Source organism: Odocoileus virginianus, chromosome 33 (genome assembly GCF_023699985.2).
Source record: "Odocoileus virginianus isolate 20LAN1187 ecotype Illinois chromosome 33, Ovbor_1.2, whole genome shotgun sequence".
In the NCBI taxonomy this organism is placed as follows: domain Eukaryota; kingdom Metazoa; phylum Chordata; class Mammalia; order Artiodactyla; family Cervidae; genus Odocoileus; species Odocoileus virginianus.
Genome location: NC_069706.1, coordinates 35037876 through 35058711, shown reverse-complemented (window position 1 = coordinate 35058711; position 20836 = coordinate 35037876). Strand labels below are relative to the sequence as shown.

The 20836-nt window shown below is 49.9% G+C and overlaps 1 protein-coding gene and 1 long non-coding RNA gene across 4 annotated transcripts in view; one reads left to right on the top strand and one right to left on the bottom strand.

Annotated features, from left to right (window-relative positions):
* Positions 1–8080, top strand: part of AZGP1 (alpha-2-glycoprotein 1, zinc-binding) — a 66127-nt gene extending 58047 nt beyond the window's left edge. Inside the window, exons 4-7 of one of the 2 annotated variants that reach the window (XM_070460356.1) lie at positions 91–1040; positions 2922–3182; positions 3932–4207; positions 7728–8080. In XM_070460356.1, the coding sequence (XP_070316457.1) occupies positions 3083–3182; positions 3932–4207; positions 7728–7915 (564 nt within the window). In that variant the 5' untranslated portion in view covers positions 91–1040; positions 2922–3082 and the 3' untranslated portion in view covers positions 7916–8080. Of the gene's footprint in view, positions 1–90; positions 1041–2921; positions 3183–3931; positions 4208–5123; positions 6303–7727 lie in introns of those variants that run through there. The other variant, XM_070460355.1, reaches the window with a different exon arrangement.
* On the bottom strand, positions 1789–20220 carry LOC139032728 (uncharacterized). 2 transcript variants are annotated; one of them, XR_011485313.1, is made up of 6 exons: positions 19891–20220; positions 18700–19812; positions 18160–18378; positions 9248–16536; positions 5297–5594; positions 1789–2545 (listed from the first exon to the last, which is right to left on the bottom strand). It is a non-coding gene; the product is annotated as an uncharacterized lncRNA (long non-coding RNA). The 2 variants fall into 2 exon arrangements; XR_011485314.1 differs by lacking the exon at positions 18700–19812 and having other exon boundaries at positions 19891–20219.
* Positions 20221–20836: the final 616 nt, after the last annotated feature.

The window sequence follows — 20836 nt, the reverse complement described above, 5'->3', positions numbered from 1 at the left end:
AGTAGGTCTGGTGCCATCTCTCTTTGTCTTTGCTCGCGGATCCATTGATCTGTTTTTCTAAATGTTCATTGATTGTCTTCTTGCTGCCAGGCACTGCACTGTGCAATGGGTCCTGGGAACACGTGTGCTGGCACCAGACGCCACAGCGCGGCCCAGGGACATCACGCAGGGGAAGCTGGACGCCCCCGGGGCTACTGCTGCCCCGCTGCCCCCGGGAGCCGCCAAGACCTCCAGGACAGGTCATCTGCTGGGGCTGCTTCTCTGCTTCACTGACCCGAGTCGGCGTCCGGGGAGCGAGCGGCTGCTCCCCTGAGCCCAGGCCGCGTGCACCTGTTCTGCTGTGGGGGGCACTGCACAAGGGGCTTCTGGCTGTGCCCGCTTCCCTGATGGAAATGCTGGGGTTCCCTCAGGCATAGAAGGCCGGGAAGCAGAGATCTGGCAGAGCAGCGGGAGTGGGGTGGGGTGGGGTGGGGTGGGGTGGGGGCCACACCCTGGCTGGGGTCTACCCAGGCTCAGGCTTTTCCAGCGGGGAGGGGTGAAGCATGGCTTGGCAATACCCAACTCCCCCTACGAACCCCGGGGTGGGGATGTCAGAAGAGGCTGGAAGGGTGACATGCCCCAGACATCTGCCACTCGCCACACACACACACCCAGCCCACTGGCATTCTCCCACACTGGGGTACCCAAGGCCCTGGTCCCCAGATCAGCTGTCTCAGCTCTCGGTGTTCAGATGGTCTGTAGACTCGCCGAGCACAGACCCACCCGCCTGGCCTGTGCACCCTCTTCTCTCTCTCTCAGCCCTTTCTGTCGCCTATCACCGGCCTGTGGATTCCTGCCCCTCCCTGGCCCCACCACGACCAGGCTCGGAGCCCAGCCATTCCCAGAACTACACCTGGCTGTATTCTCCATGTTGTCTGCAGCAAGCTCCCAGGACCGGGGAAGTCCAGGACCTTCCATCTGAACGGTCAGCACAACGGTACCTGTCCTGCTGTCCCTGCTGCTACTTCTGGGTCCTGCAGTCCCCAGGGAGACCCAGGCTGGTGAGTGGGGAAGCAAGGGGTAGGTCTGGAGAAGAATGGAGGGGAGGTAATGAGCTGGACAGATGGGTTCAAGAAGGGCCCCAAGGTGGCTGGGATTCTCAAGTGTACTATAGGAATGGGTGTCCCAGGCTGTTCACTAGTTCAACTCACACACTTCCAGAAGCACTCAGGGAGCCTCTGGACTCAGGCAAAGTAAGACCTTAAGGAATCAGAATCTAAAACTCTTAAGTTACAGGATAAACAAAACTAAGACCTAGAGAGGTGAGTGACCTGCCCAGGGTCACACAGCCCGGACAGAGCAGGAGCCACATAAGCAGAACTTCTCATCCCTTCCCTCGCTCTGACCACTGGATGGATCTGAGACTCAGGGGGACAGAAAGCGACCCCAAGGGGCAGATGTGAAGGCAGATTAACTGGAGAGATGGTTCCAGAAGAAAATTCATCCCTCACTCCACGGTTCAGATATTACTCCTCCAGGCCAGGCAGGTGGGTGACTAGGAAAGAAGCCAGCTGGAGCTTGGAAGGAATAGGGCCTATTCCAGGACAGGGAAATGAGTCTGGCTCTGGCATACAGGATTTCAGGATGAATAAATGTAAGATAAAACCGTGCAAGTTTAAAATCTATTACATTGTATGAGCTGTCAGAAATATGTTTTATGTTAACTTTATAGCAGTCAATCACATTTAGAATGTTAATCACCTTCTACACCAAACTCTGTATCAATCAGGGTTCTCCAGAGAAGCAGAATTAATAGGACTTTAGAGAAAAATATTTATTTTAAGGAATTGGCTCACACAAGTGTCGGACTGGGCTGTCAAGTCAGAAACCTGCAGGACAGGTCAGCAGGCTGGAGACCCAGAGAAGAGCTGATGTTGCTGTCTTGAATCTGAAGGCAACCTGAGGCAGAATTTCTACTTCGCTCTTTCCCCTTGGGTCCTTCAACTGATTAGATAAGACCCATCCACATTATGGAGGGTAAAAGGGCTAATGAGCTAAATGGTCATCATATTTAGAAACTAATTAGCAAAAATAATAGTCGAACTAGGATTCTGCCGTATAACCTCCAACATGATTAACACCGTGTGAGTTATAGGATGAATTAATTATAGAATCCATTGTGGGAATGCTCCCCCCTCTCCCAGTCTCCATCTCACACCAAAGGGCAAGTTACAGCCCTGGGAATTCTGAGATCCATCCTGGTCTTACCCTGTGCCAAGCTATTCTAGGTCATTTTCTGAGTTTTCTAGCAAATTCTCCTTCCAACACTTTCTAACTACATATATTTGTCAGGGTAGACTAGGCTATGCTCCAGTAACAAAGTTCAGGGTGGCTTAATCCATCAAATATTTATTTCTTGCTCATGTGAAGCTGAATACAAATCAAGAAGTCCTCATGTAAAGCTGAAGACACATCAGGTAGTCTCCTCCATAGGATGACTCTGGGGTCCAGCCTGTTTACATCTTGGGATTCTTCTGTCTCATCCTGTGGCCTCCACAGACATCGCCTAAAGGGGGAAAGACAGATGGAGCAAACCCGTTCATGAGGCCTTGGACCAAAAGACATCGCGCCCACTCACACTTCCTTTTGACAGAACTCAACCACATGATCCCAATACACCTACAAGGAGGCTGAGAGATACTATCTGCTTGTTTGTCAAGAAGACAAGACGAAGTGAAGGCCCAGAGTGGGCTCTGAACTATCATCCCCAGGACAGAGGCTGCCCCTTCTCTCGAGGGAGGCCCCGGCGGTCTGCGGCTGACAGCAGGCGGATAGAGCTGAGGAGGGGAAGGCCCAGGGCCCTCCCTGCCCGGCCCCCTGCTGCCCTGCATCGGGCTCGCCTGCAGGGACGCCACTCCTCAAAGTCCTTCCCCCTTTCACAGGGAATTACTCTCTGAGCTTCCTCTACACGGGGCTGTCCAAGCCCCGTCGGGGCTCCCCCCGCTTCCAGGCCGTCGCCTACCTCAACGACCAGCCCTTCTTCCACTACGATAGCGAAGGCAGGAGGGCCGAGCCCCTGGCCCCGTGGAGCCAGGTGGAAGGCATGGAGGACTGGGAGAAGGAGAGCGCCCTTCAGAGGGCCAGGGAGGACATCTTCACGGAGACCCCGAGTGACATCATGGGCTACTGCAAGGACAGCGAAGGTGAGTGGACCACGGGCTGCGGGGGTGCAGGGGCTCCACCCGAGAGGCAGCCCCACAACTGGGCGTGAGATGGAAGCAGGCCCTCCCAAAGGAGGATCGGGAAGCACGATCGGAAACACAGACGTTTCTGCGTGCCTCGCCCGCATCCCACACTCACCTGCCTGCCTGCTCTCCCCATCCTCACTCCCAGGCCTCAGCTCACACCGAAGCGAAGGCCGAGTCAGGACGAATCCGGGCACCTCTGAGCTCTCCCCTCCACATCCCCGTCCATCGAAGGCGGGTCCCTCTTTCTGAGCCAGACTCGCCCCTGCCCAGGGATGTGGGGTGGAGAGTGAGGCAACCTGCAGCGTGTCCCGGGTTCCCGTGGTGGCTGCCCCAGTCACGAGCTACTCGACCGTGGACCGTGGACTCAGTTGTCTGGTCTTATTCTTGTTGTTTAGTCTCTAAGTCCCGCCTGACTCTTTGAGACCCCGTGGACTGTAGCCCGCCAGGCTCCTCTGTCCATGGGATTTTCCAGGCAAGAATACTGGAGTGGGTTGCCATTTCCTCCTCCAGGGGATCTTCCCAACCCAGGGATCGAACCTGGGTCTCCTGCGTTGGCAGACAGATTCTTTACTGCAGTGCTATCAGGGAAGCCCCTGCTATCTAGGCTATTGGTGGCAGAGTGTGCCAGAGGAAGAGCTCTTTAGGCATAACTGACGCCAGGCTGGCCGGCTGACTTTCAGGGGGCGGCGGTGGGGAGGGCGCAGGGTCTCACACCTTTCAGGGAGCATTCGGCTGTGAGCTGCGGAATAACGAGATCAGTGGAGCGTTCTGGGTGTACGCTTATGACTGCCGGGACTTCATCAAGTTCGACAAAGAAATCCCAGCCCGGGTCCCTCTGGACCCAGCAGCTCAGAACACCAAGCGCAAGTGGGAGGCAGAGGCCGTCTACGTGCAGCGGGCCAAGGCCTACCTGGAGGAGGAGTGCCCGGGGATGCTGCAGAGATACCTGCCCCACAGCAGGACCCACCTGGACCGCCAAGGTGCCCGCGGCCGCCCGTGCCCCGCCCTCCCTCCCCCCGCCCTTCCCTTGCGCTGCTGGCAAAGACCAGGGCGACCGCAGGTGGGCGCCCCGGGACCATCCCAGGCAGACCCCGCAGTCCCTTCTCCCGGTGACGCCACCGCCCAGCGTGGCCGTGGAGAGAAGGCTGCTGCTACTGCTGCTAAGTCACTCCAGTCGTGTCTGACTCTGTGCAACCCCATAGACGGCAGCCCACCAGGCTCCGCCGTCCCTGGGATTCTCCAGGCAAGAACATTGGAGTGGGTTGCCATTTCCTTCTCCAATGAAGGAAAGTGAAAAGTGAAAGTGAAGTTGCTCAGTCGTGTCTGACTCTTCACGACCCCATGGACTGCAGCCTACCAGGCTCCTCCGTCCATGGAATTTTCCAGACAAGAGTACTGTAGTGGGATGCCATTGCCTTCTCCAGGAGAGAAGGCAAGTGTGTGCAATGCCTGCTTCACAAGGATGGAAACAGGGGTAGCAGGATCGGCGGGCATGAGCTGAGGCTGGGGAAGAAACTAGAAAGAGGGTCGCGGCCCTGAGCAGGGAAGGGTTGGCCAGATGATGGGGTGGATGGATGGAGCCCGAGGCAGAACTAAGAGACAGGGCTGAGACGGGGGGTGGGGGGCACAGAGCCCGTTTTGGATGTTTGGGGGGAGAGAACAGAAAAACATTTGGCCTGTTCACAACTTCTTGACCTTCAGAAGTCACACATGCTGGAAGCTGGGCGGGGCAGAGAGTGGCCGCAGAAGGCCCATGACGCAGTGGGGAAGGGTCTCGGGAAGGGTGGCGGGGGGCCCCAGCCTTCGAGGAGAAGCCCTGCTCAGCCGTGACCCCGAGGTGGGGAGCCGTGGGCAGGGAGATGCCAGGCCCTGGGCATTCACCCCGTCCCTCCACAGAGTCTCCCTCTGTGTCGGTCACCGGCCACGTGGCCCCAGGACACAAAAGGACACTCAAGTGCCTGGCCTACAACTTCTACCCGCGAAGCATCGGGCTGCACTGGACTCGGGCCGGTGACGCCCAGGAGGCTGAGTCAGGGGGTGATGTGCTCCCCAGCGGCAACGGCACTTACCAGTCCTGGGTGGTGGTGGGGGTCCCCTCTGAGGACCCAGCCCCCTACTCCTGCCACGTGGAGCACAGAAGCCTGGCCCAGCCCCTCACTGTCGCGTGGGACCCGCGGCAGCAAGCCCAGTAGTCACCCTTTCTGCACAGTGAGAGAGGTGGGCGCTACGAGCCACTGTCAACATCGTGGGCCAGGCCCGGGGGACGGCAGTGGATTCCAGGTGGTGGATTCCAGAGGGAAGACTTGAATGCCGAGCTCTGAGCCGACTCACGGCCAACCAGTCTTGCAAAAAAACCCATTATGTAATCTGCAAAATCAAATCAGCATCATCACCTTATAGAACGATTATTTTTAAACTGCAAAGTGCTAGAGAAATGTGAGAGTTTGTCATTAGTCCTGCCCCTCCGAGCACTGAACTCATCTGAAATTCTTAGTGTTTACTGGGCGTCTCACCACCATAGCGTGGCCTGGACCACTGGTCCCGGGGGCATTGTTTACGCGTGCCCACTGCTGATGTCCCCAGGGGTCATGAGGCCGTGGAACTCTGCAGTCTCTTTAATACAGATCTAAGCCTCTTCTGTACCTGTTTTCCCAGCAGTCCAGCTCCCCGTAGGCACCACCCTTCACTCCAGCTCCTGGACCTTCCCCACACCTTGTTGGCCTAGGGCCACATACTGTAGCTCATTTCAGAGGCTCCATCCATCCAGGACACAGAATCGGCCCTGATGTCCTTGGACTTCCTCCAGATTCATTTGAATGTGTGTGTGTTTTGTTTTAACTGTGTCACCCATCCCCACCCACAGGTTTAAGCCCCAAAGACAGAGCAGAACTCACCGATCTTATTACTAGGCCTCACCTGCCCAGGCAGGCCTTTCCCTCAGCCTCCCATGTCCCACTGAGTCAGTCCTCCAAGCCGAGCTCCTTGGACACATCCTTCCCAGCCTTCCGAATTCTGAGCCCATTTGCTTACCTCTCTTTTTTGACAACCTAAAATTAAAGGCCATACTCCTTTTTTTTTTTTTAATACTTTGATCCAATTTGAATATCAGCTTGCCAAGAAGTGTTTTTTTTAGTCTGTGATATCACACCTCCCCACCCACCTCTCCAGTGCAAAAAAAACAAAAAAAAAAAAAAGCCCAGTCTGACCAATAGGAGGGCTACAAAGAAAATCCAACTAGTCAAAAGGGGAAAAATGTAGCAATTGATATTGCAACACATTATGAGACTGGAACAAAGCCTAACATGTGACAGGAAGAAATATTTAGATCAAGGAGGAGACCCAGGGTCCAGCCTGAACAGGCCAGGGCTGAGGCCAATTGGAATGTGCAGCCCACCCACAGCAGGAGGGATGGGCTGGGCTGGAGGAGGAGGAGAAAACCTCAGAGACCTGAGTCCTGGCCAGGCCTGGGGACAAGAAGAGGGCACAGAGCTGCTGATAAACCCAGAGAAACTTCCTGGAGGGGTTCAGATTTCAGGGGAAGCCTAAGACTGCTTACCAAGAAGAGGCAAAAGACTGTTCCTGACCAGTCGGGTGTGAGACAGCTGAGATGTGAGGGTGGCAAGATCCTGACAAAGGGAAGCAACCCCAGGGCGGGGCAGGACCGTTGGCAGAGACTGGGCACTGCAGGGAGGAAGGAGGGGCCCGGAGAGCCAAGTGTGGTCCTGCCGCGGCCACCTCCTGCCCACCCAGCAAAGACCCATGGATGGATTCCCCAGCAGGTGGGACCATCATGAAGTGCAGCTGAGGATGTCCCACCCCAGGGGGCTCATTGCCACAAACTCTCTCCTTCTCAGCAGTTTCTCAGTCCCTAAGTACTTCACCCCTCTCTGGAGGACTCTTCTGGGGCCAGCTCACCCACTGGAGTGAAGGGATGGCGTGCTCCGAGTTAGGCAGGAGACACCAACTGGATATAGGGCTGAAATACTTTCTCTGCTAATGCCCTTTTCCATTTGGCTGGACGAGGCTAGAACTTGCAGTTCCAGCCAATCAGACCTTATGATTCACCATCAGACATACCAAGGCTATTTACTTTTAGTATTTCCTTTTAGTATCCTCCCCTTACCTGCCCTGACCCAGCCTGCAAACCCTCTGACAAGATCGGAAGGCTGAGCTCCGAGCGCGGGTCTGTGCCCGTGTGGCTGGAGGCAAAGGGGCAGAGGATGCTGGGTCCCAGGAGAGTGGAGGGAGGAGAGGAAGATGCTGCTTGGGCTGCATCTGTGCAGAGAACTCAGCGGGAGACCCCGACCTCTGAGAACCAGGCCAGTTTATTCAAAGCCATGGGACGCCCCTCACCATCAGGAAAAAGATCGTGGTTAGATATTTTGCCTAACGGGACGGGGAGAGTGCACGGGATTCATAAGCAAAGCTCAGTCGAGACCACCTCCCTGGGTTCTGTTGTGCTGCCTTCTTCCCCTTCTTTCTTCTCTTCCGAATCCCCAGGCCGTGGGGCCAGCTCTGGGCACCTCAAAACTCACATACCAGAGATCAGGATGGACACAGCACTTTTCCTAATGGAGGGAGAGGAAAGAAGGGAACCAGAGCTCCTGGGAACTCTGCTCAGATTCCTGATACTCGTAAGAGGCCCAGCCAGCTCAGTGTTAAATCCCAGGCCTCGAAGAAAGGTGTGATTGGGAGGCAGGGTTACTTCTCCAGAAAGAGCCGGGCTGCAGAAGGGGCCTGGCGGAGAAAGATGATGTAATCACGATGTGAGCCTTGCCACCCTCCAGGGACCGCAGGGATGAGGCTCCCTCTATGTGAATGCTTTCAAATAAACAACAACATTTACACCAAAAGCATCCGACTCCCCTAAGTTAGGTGTGAACCTCCCATTACTGGGCTCCCGTTTCTCCTCTGCTGCCCCACAGTGCCTCCTAGGCTCACGGCACGTGTCGAGGGGGCTGTTGGCTTCTCTGGACTTTTGAGTACCCAGTCCTTCTGTGCAGGATCTTAAAATCCATCATGAGGGTCGGAGTTCCTTCTTAGGCTAATGGGCCACAACTGCAGCTTTCAGGATGTCAGAAGGCCATTTCCGCCCTAGGGCGCCCGCTCAGCTGCAGCTGCACGTAATGGCCAGCAGAGGGCACTATGTGTCCAGCTAAGGGGCTGGGAGACGTTCTCCCAGCAGCTTTAGGAACCTGCAGGGCTTGGCAGAGAGTTCTGGCTGAGAGGAGAAAGGAGGACATTTCTCTTCCACTGTGTCTGTTGGTCCCTTTTATAATTCCGGGGTCACCTTACTCCATTTTCACTCCTATCCTCAGGCATTGCCCCCTGGATGTCCTGACGATGTCTCAGAATCTTGAGTCCCAATTCTAGCACTGTCTTCCCTGCGCCACCCCATCCCTAAAGAAAAGCAAAACCACTTCTCTTCACCATCCTCCTCTCCTCCTCCTTCTGCTCCTTCTTCTCTGGGTGTCTCCTCCCAGCTTCCCAAACTAAGCCCCTGGGTTCCTGCCCCCTCCCTTTCAGAGGAAAGGATGTCACCGAAGCCAGACAATGCTCTGTCTCCAGCCCTTTCCTCCCCGCAGACTGCACCTGTCTTCCTGCCCGTCCCTCGGGTACTCACAGTTCTCCCAAGTCTGCCTCCTTTCCGATCATCCTCAGTGCTCTGACCACACAGTAAGATCATGTCACTTCCCTCTTAAAGATGAGGTGGAAATAACCCAAATGTCCATCACAGGATGAACAGATGAACAAAATGTGGTTTACCCAGTAGAATATTATTCAACTTTAAAAAGGAAGGAAATCCTTACTCAACATGAATGAACCTGAGGACAACAGAAAAGCTTCGCTTAGTCCAGAACTGGCTGTTGAATCCAGAAACTTCCTGCCTGACTTATTTCACTCAGCATAATATCCTCAAGGTTCATCTGTATTGTCAAAAATAGCAGGGTGTCCTTTCTCATGGCTGAATATCCCATGTCTTAGAAGAAGATACATTTCAATCTTTTTTATCCATTCACCCCTAAGTGGACACTTAGGTTACTTCCACATCTTGACTATTGCAAATAATTTGGTGATGAACAGGAATGCAGGTGTCTCTTCAGGACCCTGATTTCATTTCCTCTGGATATCTACCCAGAAGTGGGATTGTTGGATCATATTGTAGTTTAATGTTTTTAAAAACCTCCATACTGCTCCACATAGTCACACACCAATTCACAGCTTCTCTGGTGGCTCAGACTGTAAAGCATCCGCCTGCGATGCAGGAGACACAGGTTCGATCCCTGGATCAGGAAGATCCCCTACAGAAGGAAATGGCTACCTACTGCAGTATTCCTGCCTGGGAAATCCCACGGACACAGGAGCCTGGAGTGCTACAGTCCATGGGGTCCCAGAAAGTAGGACACGACTGAGTGACTAACACACCAACAGGGTACCAGAGTTACCTTTTCTCTGCATCCTCACCAGCATTTGTTATCTCTTGTCTTTTATATAACAGCTGTTACAACAAATGCGAGGCGATATCTCACTGTGGTTTTGATCTGCATTTTCCTGACAATTAGTGCTGCTGAGCATCTCTTCATGTACCTGTTGGTGATTTGTCTGTCTTCCTTAGGAAAATATCTATTCAGGTCCTCTGTCCAATATACAGTAAACAAGTTACTAGGTTTTTTTGCTATTAAGTTGTATGAGTTTCTTACAAATACTTTTCTCCCATTCCATAAGTTGCCTTTTCATTTTGTAGACTCTTTTTCCCCCTGAGCAGAAGTTTTTTCATTTAATTCGGTCCTACTTGTTTATTTTTGGTTTTGTTGCTTGTGCTTTTGGTATCATCCTCAAAAAATCATTGCCAACACCAGTGTTGTCTTGTGTTTTCTTCATTGGGTTTATGGTTTCGGGTCTTATATTTGTCTTTAAACCATTTCGAGTTATTGTTTTGTGAGTGGTGTACGACAGGGGTCCAGTTTCATTCTTCTGCAGGTGGAAATTCAGTTTCCCAGCACCATTTACTGGGGAGACTCCTGTTCCCATTGTGCCTTCCTGGTAACCTTGTTGAAGATCAATTGACTGTCTCGGTGTGGATTTATCTGTGGGCTCTTGATTCTGTTCCATTGGATTACATGTCTCTGTAGGACTGTTTTTTCTATTTCTGTGAAAAATGCCTCTTGGAATCTTGGTAAGGAATGCATTGATTCAATAGATGCTTTTTGTGTAATATGGACATTTTAATGTTAATTCTCCCAGTTCATGAGCACAGGGTATCTTTCCATTTATTTGTGACTTCTGTTTCTTTCATCAGCCTTACAGTTTTCAGTGTACAGATCTTTCATCTCTTCAATAAATTTATCCCTAATATTTTGTCAGTTTTGATGCTATCGTGAATGTGATTTTTTATCTTTCTTTTTCAGGTATTTTGTTGTCAGTGTATACAGGCTTCCGCAGGGGCTGCACCATTGTACAAAGGCACACCAGCCACGCACAAGGGTTCCAGTTTCTCCACACGCTTGCTAACATTTGTTGTTTCGTGTGGGGGTGGTTTATGGTAGCCATCCTAGTGGGTATGTCTTCTCTGAGTTCTCACACAATCCATCTGATCCGCTTTGAAACTGTTCCATGTTTCCTACCCTTTTGAAAGCAGTAAGCTTTTGTTTTAATAGGATTCTTTTCAGTTAAGAGGCAGACCCGGGCAGCGGAAAGTGCACCAACCATTGCGACACGTACAAGTCCGCGTTCTGACCCATTCGGTCACTGAAAGACCCTGAGTCCTGATCTGCTTTCTGCAGGCCTGTTTATCCTCGTCCTCTGGGGGAGCTAGGGTGATAATCCTCTGCGCTCCAAGCCCTTAGCTGAAACAAGCCGGGATACATTTAAGTGGAGTTTGTCTTCCACACGTAAACTCTGCTTCCGATTTGCAAATGTGTTCCTGCGAGCCCCCGATTTGCAAATGTGTTCTTGCGAGCCCCCGATTTGCAAATGTGTTCCTGCGAGCCACTTTGCCGCCCCTGCAGTAGGGTACACGCCCTGGGTGTCGCCAGGTCAGATCCCTCCGCCCACAAGCTTCGGGTCTGGAGAACCACGGAGCTGTGGGGCCTCCAGGGTCCTAGAGAGGGCGCCCGGCCAGGCTGACGCCGACGTACTTCCGGCCTTTGTGTTTCGCAGTCGACGGCAGCCCCAGGGGGCCAGTTCTCCTTGCACGCGTCTGTGGGCGAGCGCGTGAGGCGCGGTAGGACGAAGGCGTGGGTTTTCCGATCCCACAGGGCCAGTGTTGGCCTGTGGGGCCCAAGAAACCCCGGCGGCCAGTCGCAGTCGCCACATTTTCCTTCCGCTCCGGCATTTTGGGTCTTGGGCTCTTTTTGTGCCCCTAGCTGGCAACATGGCAATAACTTACAAAGACTGCGTGGGGGAGAGGGACATCCGCGCTGTGAGCCCCTCATTCAAGCCTCCTTGGAGCCAGCCTAGTTGGAGAGTTCAGGCCGACGCCGCCTGCTCTTAAGTCCTTGGCACTGCCCATGGAAGCTCGTTTTGAAAAGACATTGTGAAAAGTTGGGTAGTTTAACCAAAGAACGCACGCTGGATCCCTCCACTATCTGTGTTCTTTTTTTCCACATACACTTAATCAGCCCTACCTGAGTGTAGGGAAAATAAAAATCAGGCTAGAATCTTGCCTTTCTCGACCTGGGACGCTCCTAGCACGGGAACTGACGTGTTGTTGATACAATGTGAGATCATAACCCAGAGATGGAGAGATACAGAGCTTGAGGGCAGAGGTCAAACCCGAAGGACTTTGCAGAGGGGGTGGTATTCGAAGGAGGGGCTGTGGAAATGCCCTTCCAGCCAAGAACATTCCAGATAGAGCTGGTGCAAAAGCACAAAGGTGGAAGGGTGGGGAGAATGGCAGAGAGACTGGTAAATATTTCAACACCATTCTGGTAAATGTTTATTCTGCGATGGGTAGTGGAGATTAAAGAATGTGTGGCCACAAATCCCTGTTCTAGAGATTTCTAAAAATAGTGAAAATGGTCCAAAGGTACAAACTTTGGGTTATAAGGTAACACATTCTGGGGATATAATATATAGCATGGTGACCATAGTTAATACTGTATTGTATATTTGAAAATTGCTAGGAGAGTGGGTCTTAAAAGTTTGCATCGCAAGAAAAAAAATTAACTGTGAGGTGACGGGTGTTAATTAAACTGTGGTAACTTCACAATATGTACATATATCAAATCATTATGTTGTACACCTGAAACTAATATAATATTTTTGATAATTATATCTCAAACTAGGGGAAATTTTTTAAATAAAAGGGAAGGGTAGCCTGATGGAAGGGCTGTGAGGAAAGATTGAGGCTATAGAGTTAGGGTGACATGGGCAGATACACAAAGATAGGGACAAGTGTGCATAAGCCTCACAAACTAAAGCATGTGGCCATGGGAGCTAACAGGAGGGAAGAAGGGACATGCACTGTTCCTGGTTGTCCCATAGTTTGCTGAGTTCAGCTTCGTCAGAGTGCTCTGTTTGCAGGTGCTGGTGCTTTAGCAACTCAAAGCAATAACATGCTGAGAAAACTTGTATATGAAACAATAGGGCTTCACCTTATACTAATATATTAATAGTTCCACTGTTTACCAAGTGTGCATAAGCAAATTCACAGTCCAGAAACACATAGCCGAGCTAAACAGACTATCGGCTCACTGTTGGCCTCTGGTCCTTTTGTAATGTCTCAAGCTACATTTTGCTGCATTTCTCAGGAGAGGATATGATGGATGATAGTTGTTCTGTTGCAGAGATGAACAAGTATCAGAAATTGGGCAAGCATGTGGGGGAGAAGATGTGGTATGGATGAGATCAAAGTATACACAAATCAGGTCGTTCTCAGGTTACAAGGGTTCAGTTTCCAGATGTTCTGTATGTACAACAGCTGGATGCACCCTGCCTCCTCCTCTCTTCACCCTCCACCACCCAACCCCACCCCCGGAATCCACCCTCCCTGTGGATTATGTAGCAACTAAGAGTTAAGGCTGAAGGACACATTTGATGAGGCAGCTCTTTCTCACCATCTCAGGGAACTATGCACTCACTGTCTTTTCTCGCCATCACTGTTTCCCGTTAAATTATGCCATCTTAGACCCTTTCACAAGGGTGCACAAGCTCCCGATTTATGTCCTTGCCACAGGTCCCTATCTTTCATCACTTGCCTTTTACCTTAAAATGGCATTCTTGGCACAATCCTTCCCATTCACCACTTTAAAGACATTGTTTGGTACAAATATTTATTTACTTAGTTATGTTCAAAGAGGAACTTGAAGCTTGCTTAAAAAGAAAAACTACATTTACTACATCAGTCAGTTCAGTTCAGTCGCTGAGTCGTGTAGACTCTTTGTGACCCCATGGTCTACAGTACACCAGGCTTCCTGTCCATCACCAACTCCCAGAGCTTGCTCAAACTCACGTCCATCGAGTCGGTGATGCGATCCAACTGTCTCTGTCACTCCCTTCTCCTCCTGCCCTCAGTCTTTCCCAACATCAGGGTCTTTTCCACTGAGTCAGTTCTTCACATCAGGTGGCCAAAGTATTGGAGTTTCAGCTTCAGCATCAGTCCTTCCAATGAATGTTCAGGACTATTTTCCTTTAGGGCTGACTGGTTTATCTCCTTGCAGGCCAAGGGACTCTCAAGAGTCTTCTCCAACACTACAGTTCAAAAGCATCAATTCTTTGCCACTCAGCTTTCTTTATGGTCCAAGTCTCACATCCATACATGACCACTGGAAAAACCATAGCTTTGACTAGACGGACCTTTGTCGGCAATGTCTCTGCTTTTTAATATGCTGTCTAAGTTGGTCATAGCTTTGCTTCCAAGGAGCAAGCGTCTTTTAATTTCATGTCTGCATTCACCATCTGCAGTGATTTTGGAGCCCAAGAAAATAAAGTCTGTCACTGTTTCCATCGTTTCCCCATCTATTTGCCATGAAGTGATGGAACTGGATGCCATGATCTTCGTTTTTTGAATGCTGAGTTTTATGCCAGGTTTTTCGCTCTCCTCTTTCACTTTCATCAAGAGGCTCTTCAGTTCTTCTTCACTTTCTGCCATAAGGGTGGTGTCATCTGCATATCCGAGGTTATTGATATTTCTTCCGGCAACCTTGCACATAGATGGGACAAAAAATATCAGGGCAGTCTGCAGTAATTATAAGGACAAAGCCCCAAGCAAAGGATAGTGTTTTTATTTCTATGCAGTCTTCAAGTTCCTCTTTGAATGTAACTACATAAACATTTTCATCAAATTTTGTCTTTAAAGGGGCTTCCCTCATGGCTCAGTGATAAAGAATCTGTCTGCCAAGCAGGAAATGGGTTCAATCCCAGGGTCAGGAAGATTCCCTGGAGGAGGAAATGGAAACCATCTCCAGCATTCTTGCTTGGGAAATCCCATGGACAGAGGAACCTGGTGGGCTACAGTCCATGGGGTCGCGAAAGAGTCAAACACCATTTGGCAACTAAACAACCACAACATGTCTTTAAAATGACGAATGGGAAATATTGTGCCAAGAATGCCGTTTTTAAAGCTCTATCCTTTGCTTGCAGTTTTGTCCTTCCTGTAGACTGCCCTGATATTTCTTACCGCATCTTGTAAACGTATTTACAAGAGTGAAGTGATTCATACACACTTGTTTTCCAGTTTTCTTTGAGGCAATGGATAGAAGAACATTATTTCCTGGATCTGCTCTGTCCTGCCATCACTTCTCTCTCCTGGTCCCACTGGAACGTGAAAACACCCTCTTTCTGGATGCAGGTCTGTAACTACAGTCTGTTCTTGACCACGTGATCCTTCTGTTGGACAGGTGGGAATGAAAAGAAAACTAAGGCAGGAATGGTTGCTCCTGAAGTTCCCTTCCCAGTGGCTCCATCTGCGCTCCAGCATTGCCCAGAGACCAGAAAGGCTCTGCCCCCACGGGTCCATCGGAGGACTAGGCTGTGCTGAGTGTCAGTTTTATCTGGTTTTAGGTAGAGACATCAAACTTGCCCTCCCACCTCATGGAAGATTCAGTGAGAAAAGACAGATGAAAGCACCATGGAAACTGCAAAACATTAACACCTGTCACAGCCACTAGGTTGTTAAGCATCTCCAAGGAAACATGCATGGTACCAGATGCTTTGCAGCCACGATAGGATCATTTTTAAAACTCGGAACAGTTGCCAAAATTCATCAGCTATAGAGTGGGAGAGGCAAGTAATTTCAAGTTCAAAGCTCAGGCTCTCTTCACTAAAATCCTCCAGATATAGGCGCGTATTTTCGGCCATACCCAGGATGAAGAGCTGTTTAAAGTTCTTAACGGCAGATGGGACAAATGACTAATCACAACTTCAGAACAGCTGGCTGAGAAGCACAAGGCTCTGTGCTCCATTTTAGAACAGGCCCCAAACTGCCTGGAAAATCCATGGGCCCTGTTCATTAGGGGGAATGTCGCTGCATAATATAAAAGAGGAAGACTGAAGTGTTTAGAATGACAGAGTAGTATCTCATATTCCAGACATAGAGATGCTGGAATATTCTTTACCTAAAATTCTGTCTTCATATTATTGCACAGATGCACAAATGACAAACAATGCGGAAAAATAGACGGACTTGGTTGTTGAAAACTGCGATACAGCAACAGGAAAAAAAAATTAAGAAATGCAAAGAAGTCTTTTTCCACTGGGGCTAAAATGTTTTCTTTAGATTTTGAAAACAGTTCTATTTATCACCTGAATACAGACATGTGTTTGACTCTTTAGAAAAATTCTGAAACTCTTGCTTCCTGCCCCAGAAAGGCTGCTTCTCAGCTCCAGCACTGCTGTCATCCTGGGATCTCCTTTCTGCAGCCCCCTGGGAAGCCCTTAATCCCGTCCCCTCCCATCTGTTGGGTTTTCTGCTTCTGGGTCCTAGTTCTCTCCTGATTACTCCTCCTTTGTGTACGTACTAAGTTGCTTCGGTCGTGTCTGACTCTTTGGGACCCCATGGACTGCAGCACAACAGGCTTCCCTGTCCATCACCAACTCCCAGAGCTTACTCAAACTCACGTCCATCGAGTCGGTGATGCCAACCAACCCTCTCATCTTCTGTCATCCCCTCCTCCTCCTGCCTTCAATCTTTCCCAGCATCAGGGGCTTTTCCAATAACTGTTCTTTGCACCAGGTGGCAAAAGTATAGGAGCTTCAGCTTCAGCCTCAGTCCTTCCAGTGAATATTCAGGACTGATTTCCTTTAGGATTGACAAAGCTGCTTCTTTGGGTGAAGCATATTCTTCTGTAAGCTTTCTGAGATAACGTGCCTGTTGGAGTAAATATTTTGAGACCTTGGTTATCTAAAAATGTCTTTTTGGTCCTCTTTAAAAATAAATTTTTATAGTTTAGGTGTAAAATTCTAGTTTGGAAACAATATTCCTTTGGAATTTTGTTTCCTAACTTCCGATAGTGCTATTAAAACACCCAGGAGCATTCTGATTCTTCATCCTTTACATGAGACCTCTTTTTGATTTCTGGAAATCTTTAGGCTCAAAATTTTCTCATCCATGTGTCAATTTTGTTTCTTTCACACTCATTTTGCTGAGCATTCAGTGGGCTGTGCATGTCCTCCATTTCTGAGAAATTACCTTAAATTGTCTTACTCATAATTTCCCCCACTTCATTTTCTCTGTTCTTGCCTCCCTAAACTCCTAAAATTCAGATGTGGGAACTCCTGGGTTGATATTCTAATTTTCATGTTTTTCACTCCTTTTTGAAAATGTGTTTGTCTTTTCTGTTCTGTTTGCTGTCATATTTCTTTAACCTTCCCTTCTATTGAATGTTTCGTTTTTGCTCCAGTATTTCCCATCCCAAAGATACTTCTTGTGTTTCCTGAGTGTTCCATTTGTAGAGCACCCTGCAGTTTCTTAGGTTGTTAACAGCAGGTTTCTGTTCACTGTTTTCTTCTGCCCCCTGCATTGCCGTGGTTTCTCGGTCTTTCTCTTGTTGTAGCACAGTTATTTCATGAGCTGGAGATGGCCTCGGTGTGTTTTACTTCTTCACAGTAGCTTCCAAGCCCACCTTAACCCAAATCCTCACAAATCCCATTGCTTTAAATATAGCCCAGAGAAGGATATATTTAACCACCTGAGCCTGCCTGCCTTGCCAAAGGGCACTCACCATCAGCTCCCAGTAGGTAAGACCAACCCCAGGGCAGTAAAACCCCCAAACTGCTGCTGCCCTTCAGGGCTGTCTGACCCAGAAACTCCTGCTGGACTCCAGAGTGAAATCACCGAGACACACAATTCCCTTCTGCGACTCCCCTCTCTCCTGGAAGTTCCCTCGCCCTGTTCCCTCTCTGGGTGCCGGATGTCGCAGCTGTTCCTGGAAGTTCTCCTGCCAGGCCTTCAACTGTCTGTAAGGTCCTTTTCAAGCAGTCATGACCAAGCCTTACCCAGTAAAGCCTGTTCTGTGATCCTGTCTCATCTTGGTCCTGTCTCTTCCATGATCAACCCCAAAGTTCTCAACCTCACCACACCTAAAGATGGGGCTTTCCTCACACATCCCGGCGGTCCACTCACAGGCCTTGTGGGCTCTGGGTGTGGGTAGGCCTCGTCCACCTTGAGCGTCCCTTAGAAGATCTGGTGGGAACTCAACTCCCACAGTCAGCATCGAGATGGCATCTCTTGGTCAGTCTCTCCAGGGAAAAATCCTGCAGCCTCCCTCCTGAGGTGCCCAAGCCTGGCTGCCAGTACTCCGCATGCCAGGGGAGGAAAGGACTTGACCCTTGAAGGGTGGAAGGTGAAGAGCGAGGCCACTCTCATCCACCGGTGGGTCTGAGAGCCCGCACCCCTCGGCTACTAACTGGACGCAGCCGGACTGAGGCCACCAGGCAAAGCTGGGGCGTGGCTGCTGTACAGAAACCAAGGGTTAAATAAATGTCTACTCACCAGTGATGAGACCCTCCCCACAAGCCTCTGTCGCAGACACGTGGTTTTTCCTAGGACAGGACATCACGAACTTCTCTAATGGGCCAGACAGCAAATATTTTAGGCGTTGCAGGCTGCATGGTTGATGTCACAGCTATTCAACTCTGCCCTCATAGTGCTAAAGCAACTCTGTAAGCGAAGAAGCGTGGTTTCCTTCCAAAATCACTTGATTTATGGACACTGAAATTTGAATTTATTATAACTTCACATCATGGACAATAATCCTTCTTTTGATTTTTTTCCCCAACCATTTAGAAACATAAAATTCTCTACATAAAATAGACAACCAACAAGAACCTACTATATAGCTCAAGGAACTCTACTCAACATTCTGTGATAACCTATATGGGAAAAGAGTCCGAAAAAGAATGAATATATGTATAACTGAATCACTTTCCTGAGCACTTAAAACTAATACAACATTGCAGAGCAACTATACGCCAACAAAATTTTTTTGAAAAATAAATAAAAGCCATAAAATTTTTAGATTGCTAACTCTACCAAAAAGTGGCAAGCTGCATTTGGTCCAGTGGCAGAAGTTTGTCCATCCTGGTCCTGGAACATCGTGGTCGAGAGTTTATTGTCAAAGGCCTCTGGACCTTTCTTCCTCCTCCCCCTAGAACACTCCCAGGGCTGGTTTTTGTAGGTAGAGGGTTACCGGTTCTCTCTCTCTCTCCCCCTCATGAAGCATCTAAGCCGTGCCATGGAAATGCAGACACTTATGAACTACCCTGGAGTGGGAAAGGCGGTGACAGCAATTCCAGGGGTTCCTGCCAAGTTCTACCCTGGGTGGAACAAGTTGTTGATTGTTCTCCGTCCCTGGATTTTACCCAAGGTGATACAGGAGTGCAGGGAGCGGAGAGGAGATGGCTGGGGGAGGTGGGGGCCCTGAGGCAGAGCTTATGAGTCAGAACCTCTGTCTCCAGCAAGAAAAGTGGTTTTCAGTAAGCCAGAACTTTCTAATCTCGGTTTTCAAATTGGCAAGGAAAGAAATCCTCCATTGCAGGGGCAGAATGGGGGTTTGGCAGGGAAAAGAGCTTCTTCTGCCACTCCTTTTTTTAAAATCCATTTTTATTGGAATATGTTGGTTTACAATATTAATTTCTGCTGTACAACAAAATGAATCAGTAATACGTGTATGCACTCTTAGATTCTACTCCGTGTAGGTCAGTACAGAGTATTAAGTAGAGTTCCCTGTGGTCTACAGTAGGTTCTTGTTAGTTATCTGTTTTATATATAGCCTTGTGTATATGTCCGTCCCAGCCTCCTGATTCTTAACGAGCATGTTGGGGGTAAATCAGGTCTACCTGATGGGCCTCAATTCCTCTGTCTCTAAAATGAAGATAATCATTCCCTACCTTATTGGGTAGTCGTGTGTATTACTTCCTAAAATTCCCATCACATCAAGGGAGCTTAATGGCAGAGAGTATAGTTCCAATTTATCTAGACAAGGAGACTCAGAGAGGTTAAGGCACCATCCCAAAGGCACACAGCTCACTAAAAGGTGGAGGCAGGAATACAATTTATTTTCTCAACTCTCCACTGATATTCTTTCTTCGACCTTGCACTGCAGGAAGAGGAGGCCTTAGTTCTTTTTCTTACACACCTGAAATTCTACAGTAGGGAAGGTGTCAGGGCTGAGGACATCAGGTCCGCTCCACCCCCCTTTCACACAGCCCCCCTCCCACCCACCTTGGTCTCTGCTGCAGCGGTCAGACGCTGGGCAAAGCGGCCTCTGCTCCACACAGCTCAGCTTGGATGGGCCTCACCTCTCCGCCACCTCCCTTCTCCCGGCATCTCCATCCCCACCCCCTTCCTGAGTCAGGCTCCCTTCCCCTGGAAGGTTACAAAGATTCTTTGTAACGTATTTACACCGGGAGGAGTGAGAACTGGGGCCCGCTGCACTCCAACCACCAGGGCCCCCAGCCCTGTTTACATAAAGACAGGAGCCAAGACAGGTGACCCCGTTGCCTGGGGGGCGGGAGGGGGAGCGGACGACTGAAAGCAGAACCCAAGTCCAGACCCCGAGGCTCGGGCCCCTGGTTTCTGGGCTGCGTCCCACAGGAGCGGCGCCTCTGCGCCCTTACCCAGGGAGGCCTGTTTACTCGGCTGGGTGAGAGTTGTTTGCACAGGGAGGGAGTCGGTGCCATCTGGTTGTTCGCTGGCCTGGCCAGCACAGCAGGTAGGGATCATAGGGATCGAAAGTGGTCGACACACAGTTTGGGAAAAAGAAACTAGAGACAGAATTAAAGTTTTAAAGATGGGACCCGGGGACTCAAGACCTCTTGGGCCAAGAGCCCTGTTCCTCAGAGCCACATCACTTTTACTTAGTGTCTTGGCAAGCAGAAAGGATCTGTTGTGCTACATGAAGTCAGCCTCCTGTGTCCCTGGACACCTCTCCCATTTTATTGATTACTTGAAACTATCTGTTATTTTCTTGTACAAGGCTATCACCTAGCTGGAGGTCATAGACCCACATATGCCTTGGGAAAACATCTTGGTGTGTGCACAAGCAGTGTTCTGAACTTGCACTGACCGAGCGTTCCAAGGTCCACACTATGTTTTTCCTTAGTTTAGCAGGGCATGACAACCCCAACTGATCAACCTGATGTACTTTTATCTGGGTTATGTTGTGTTG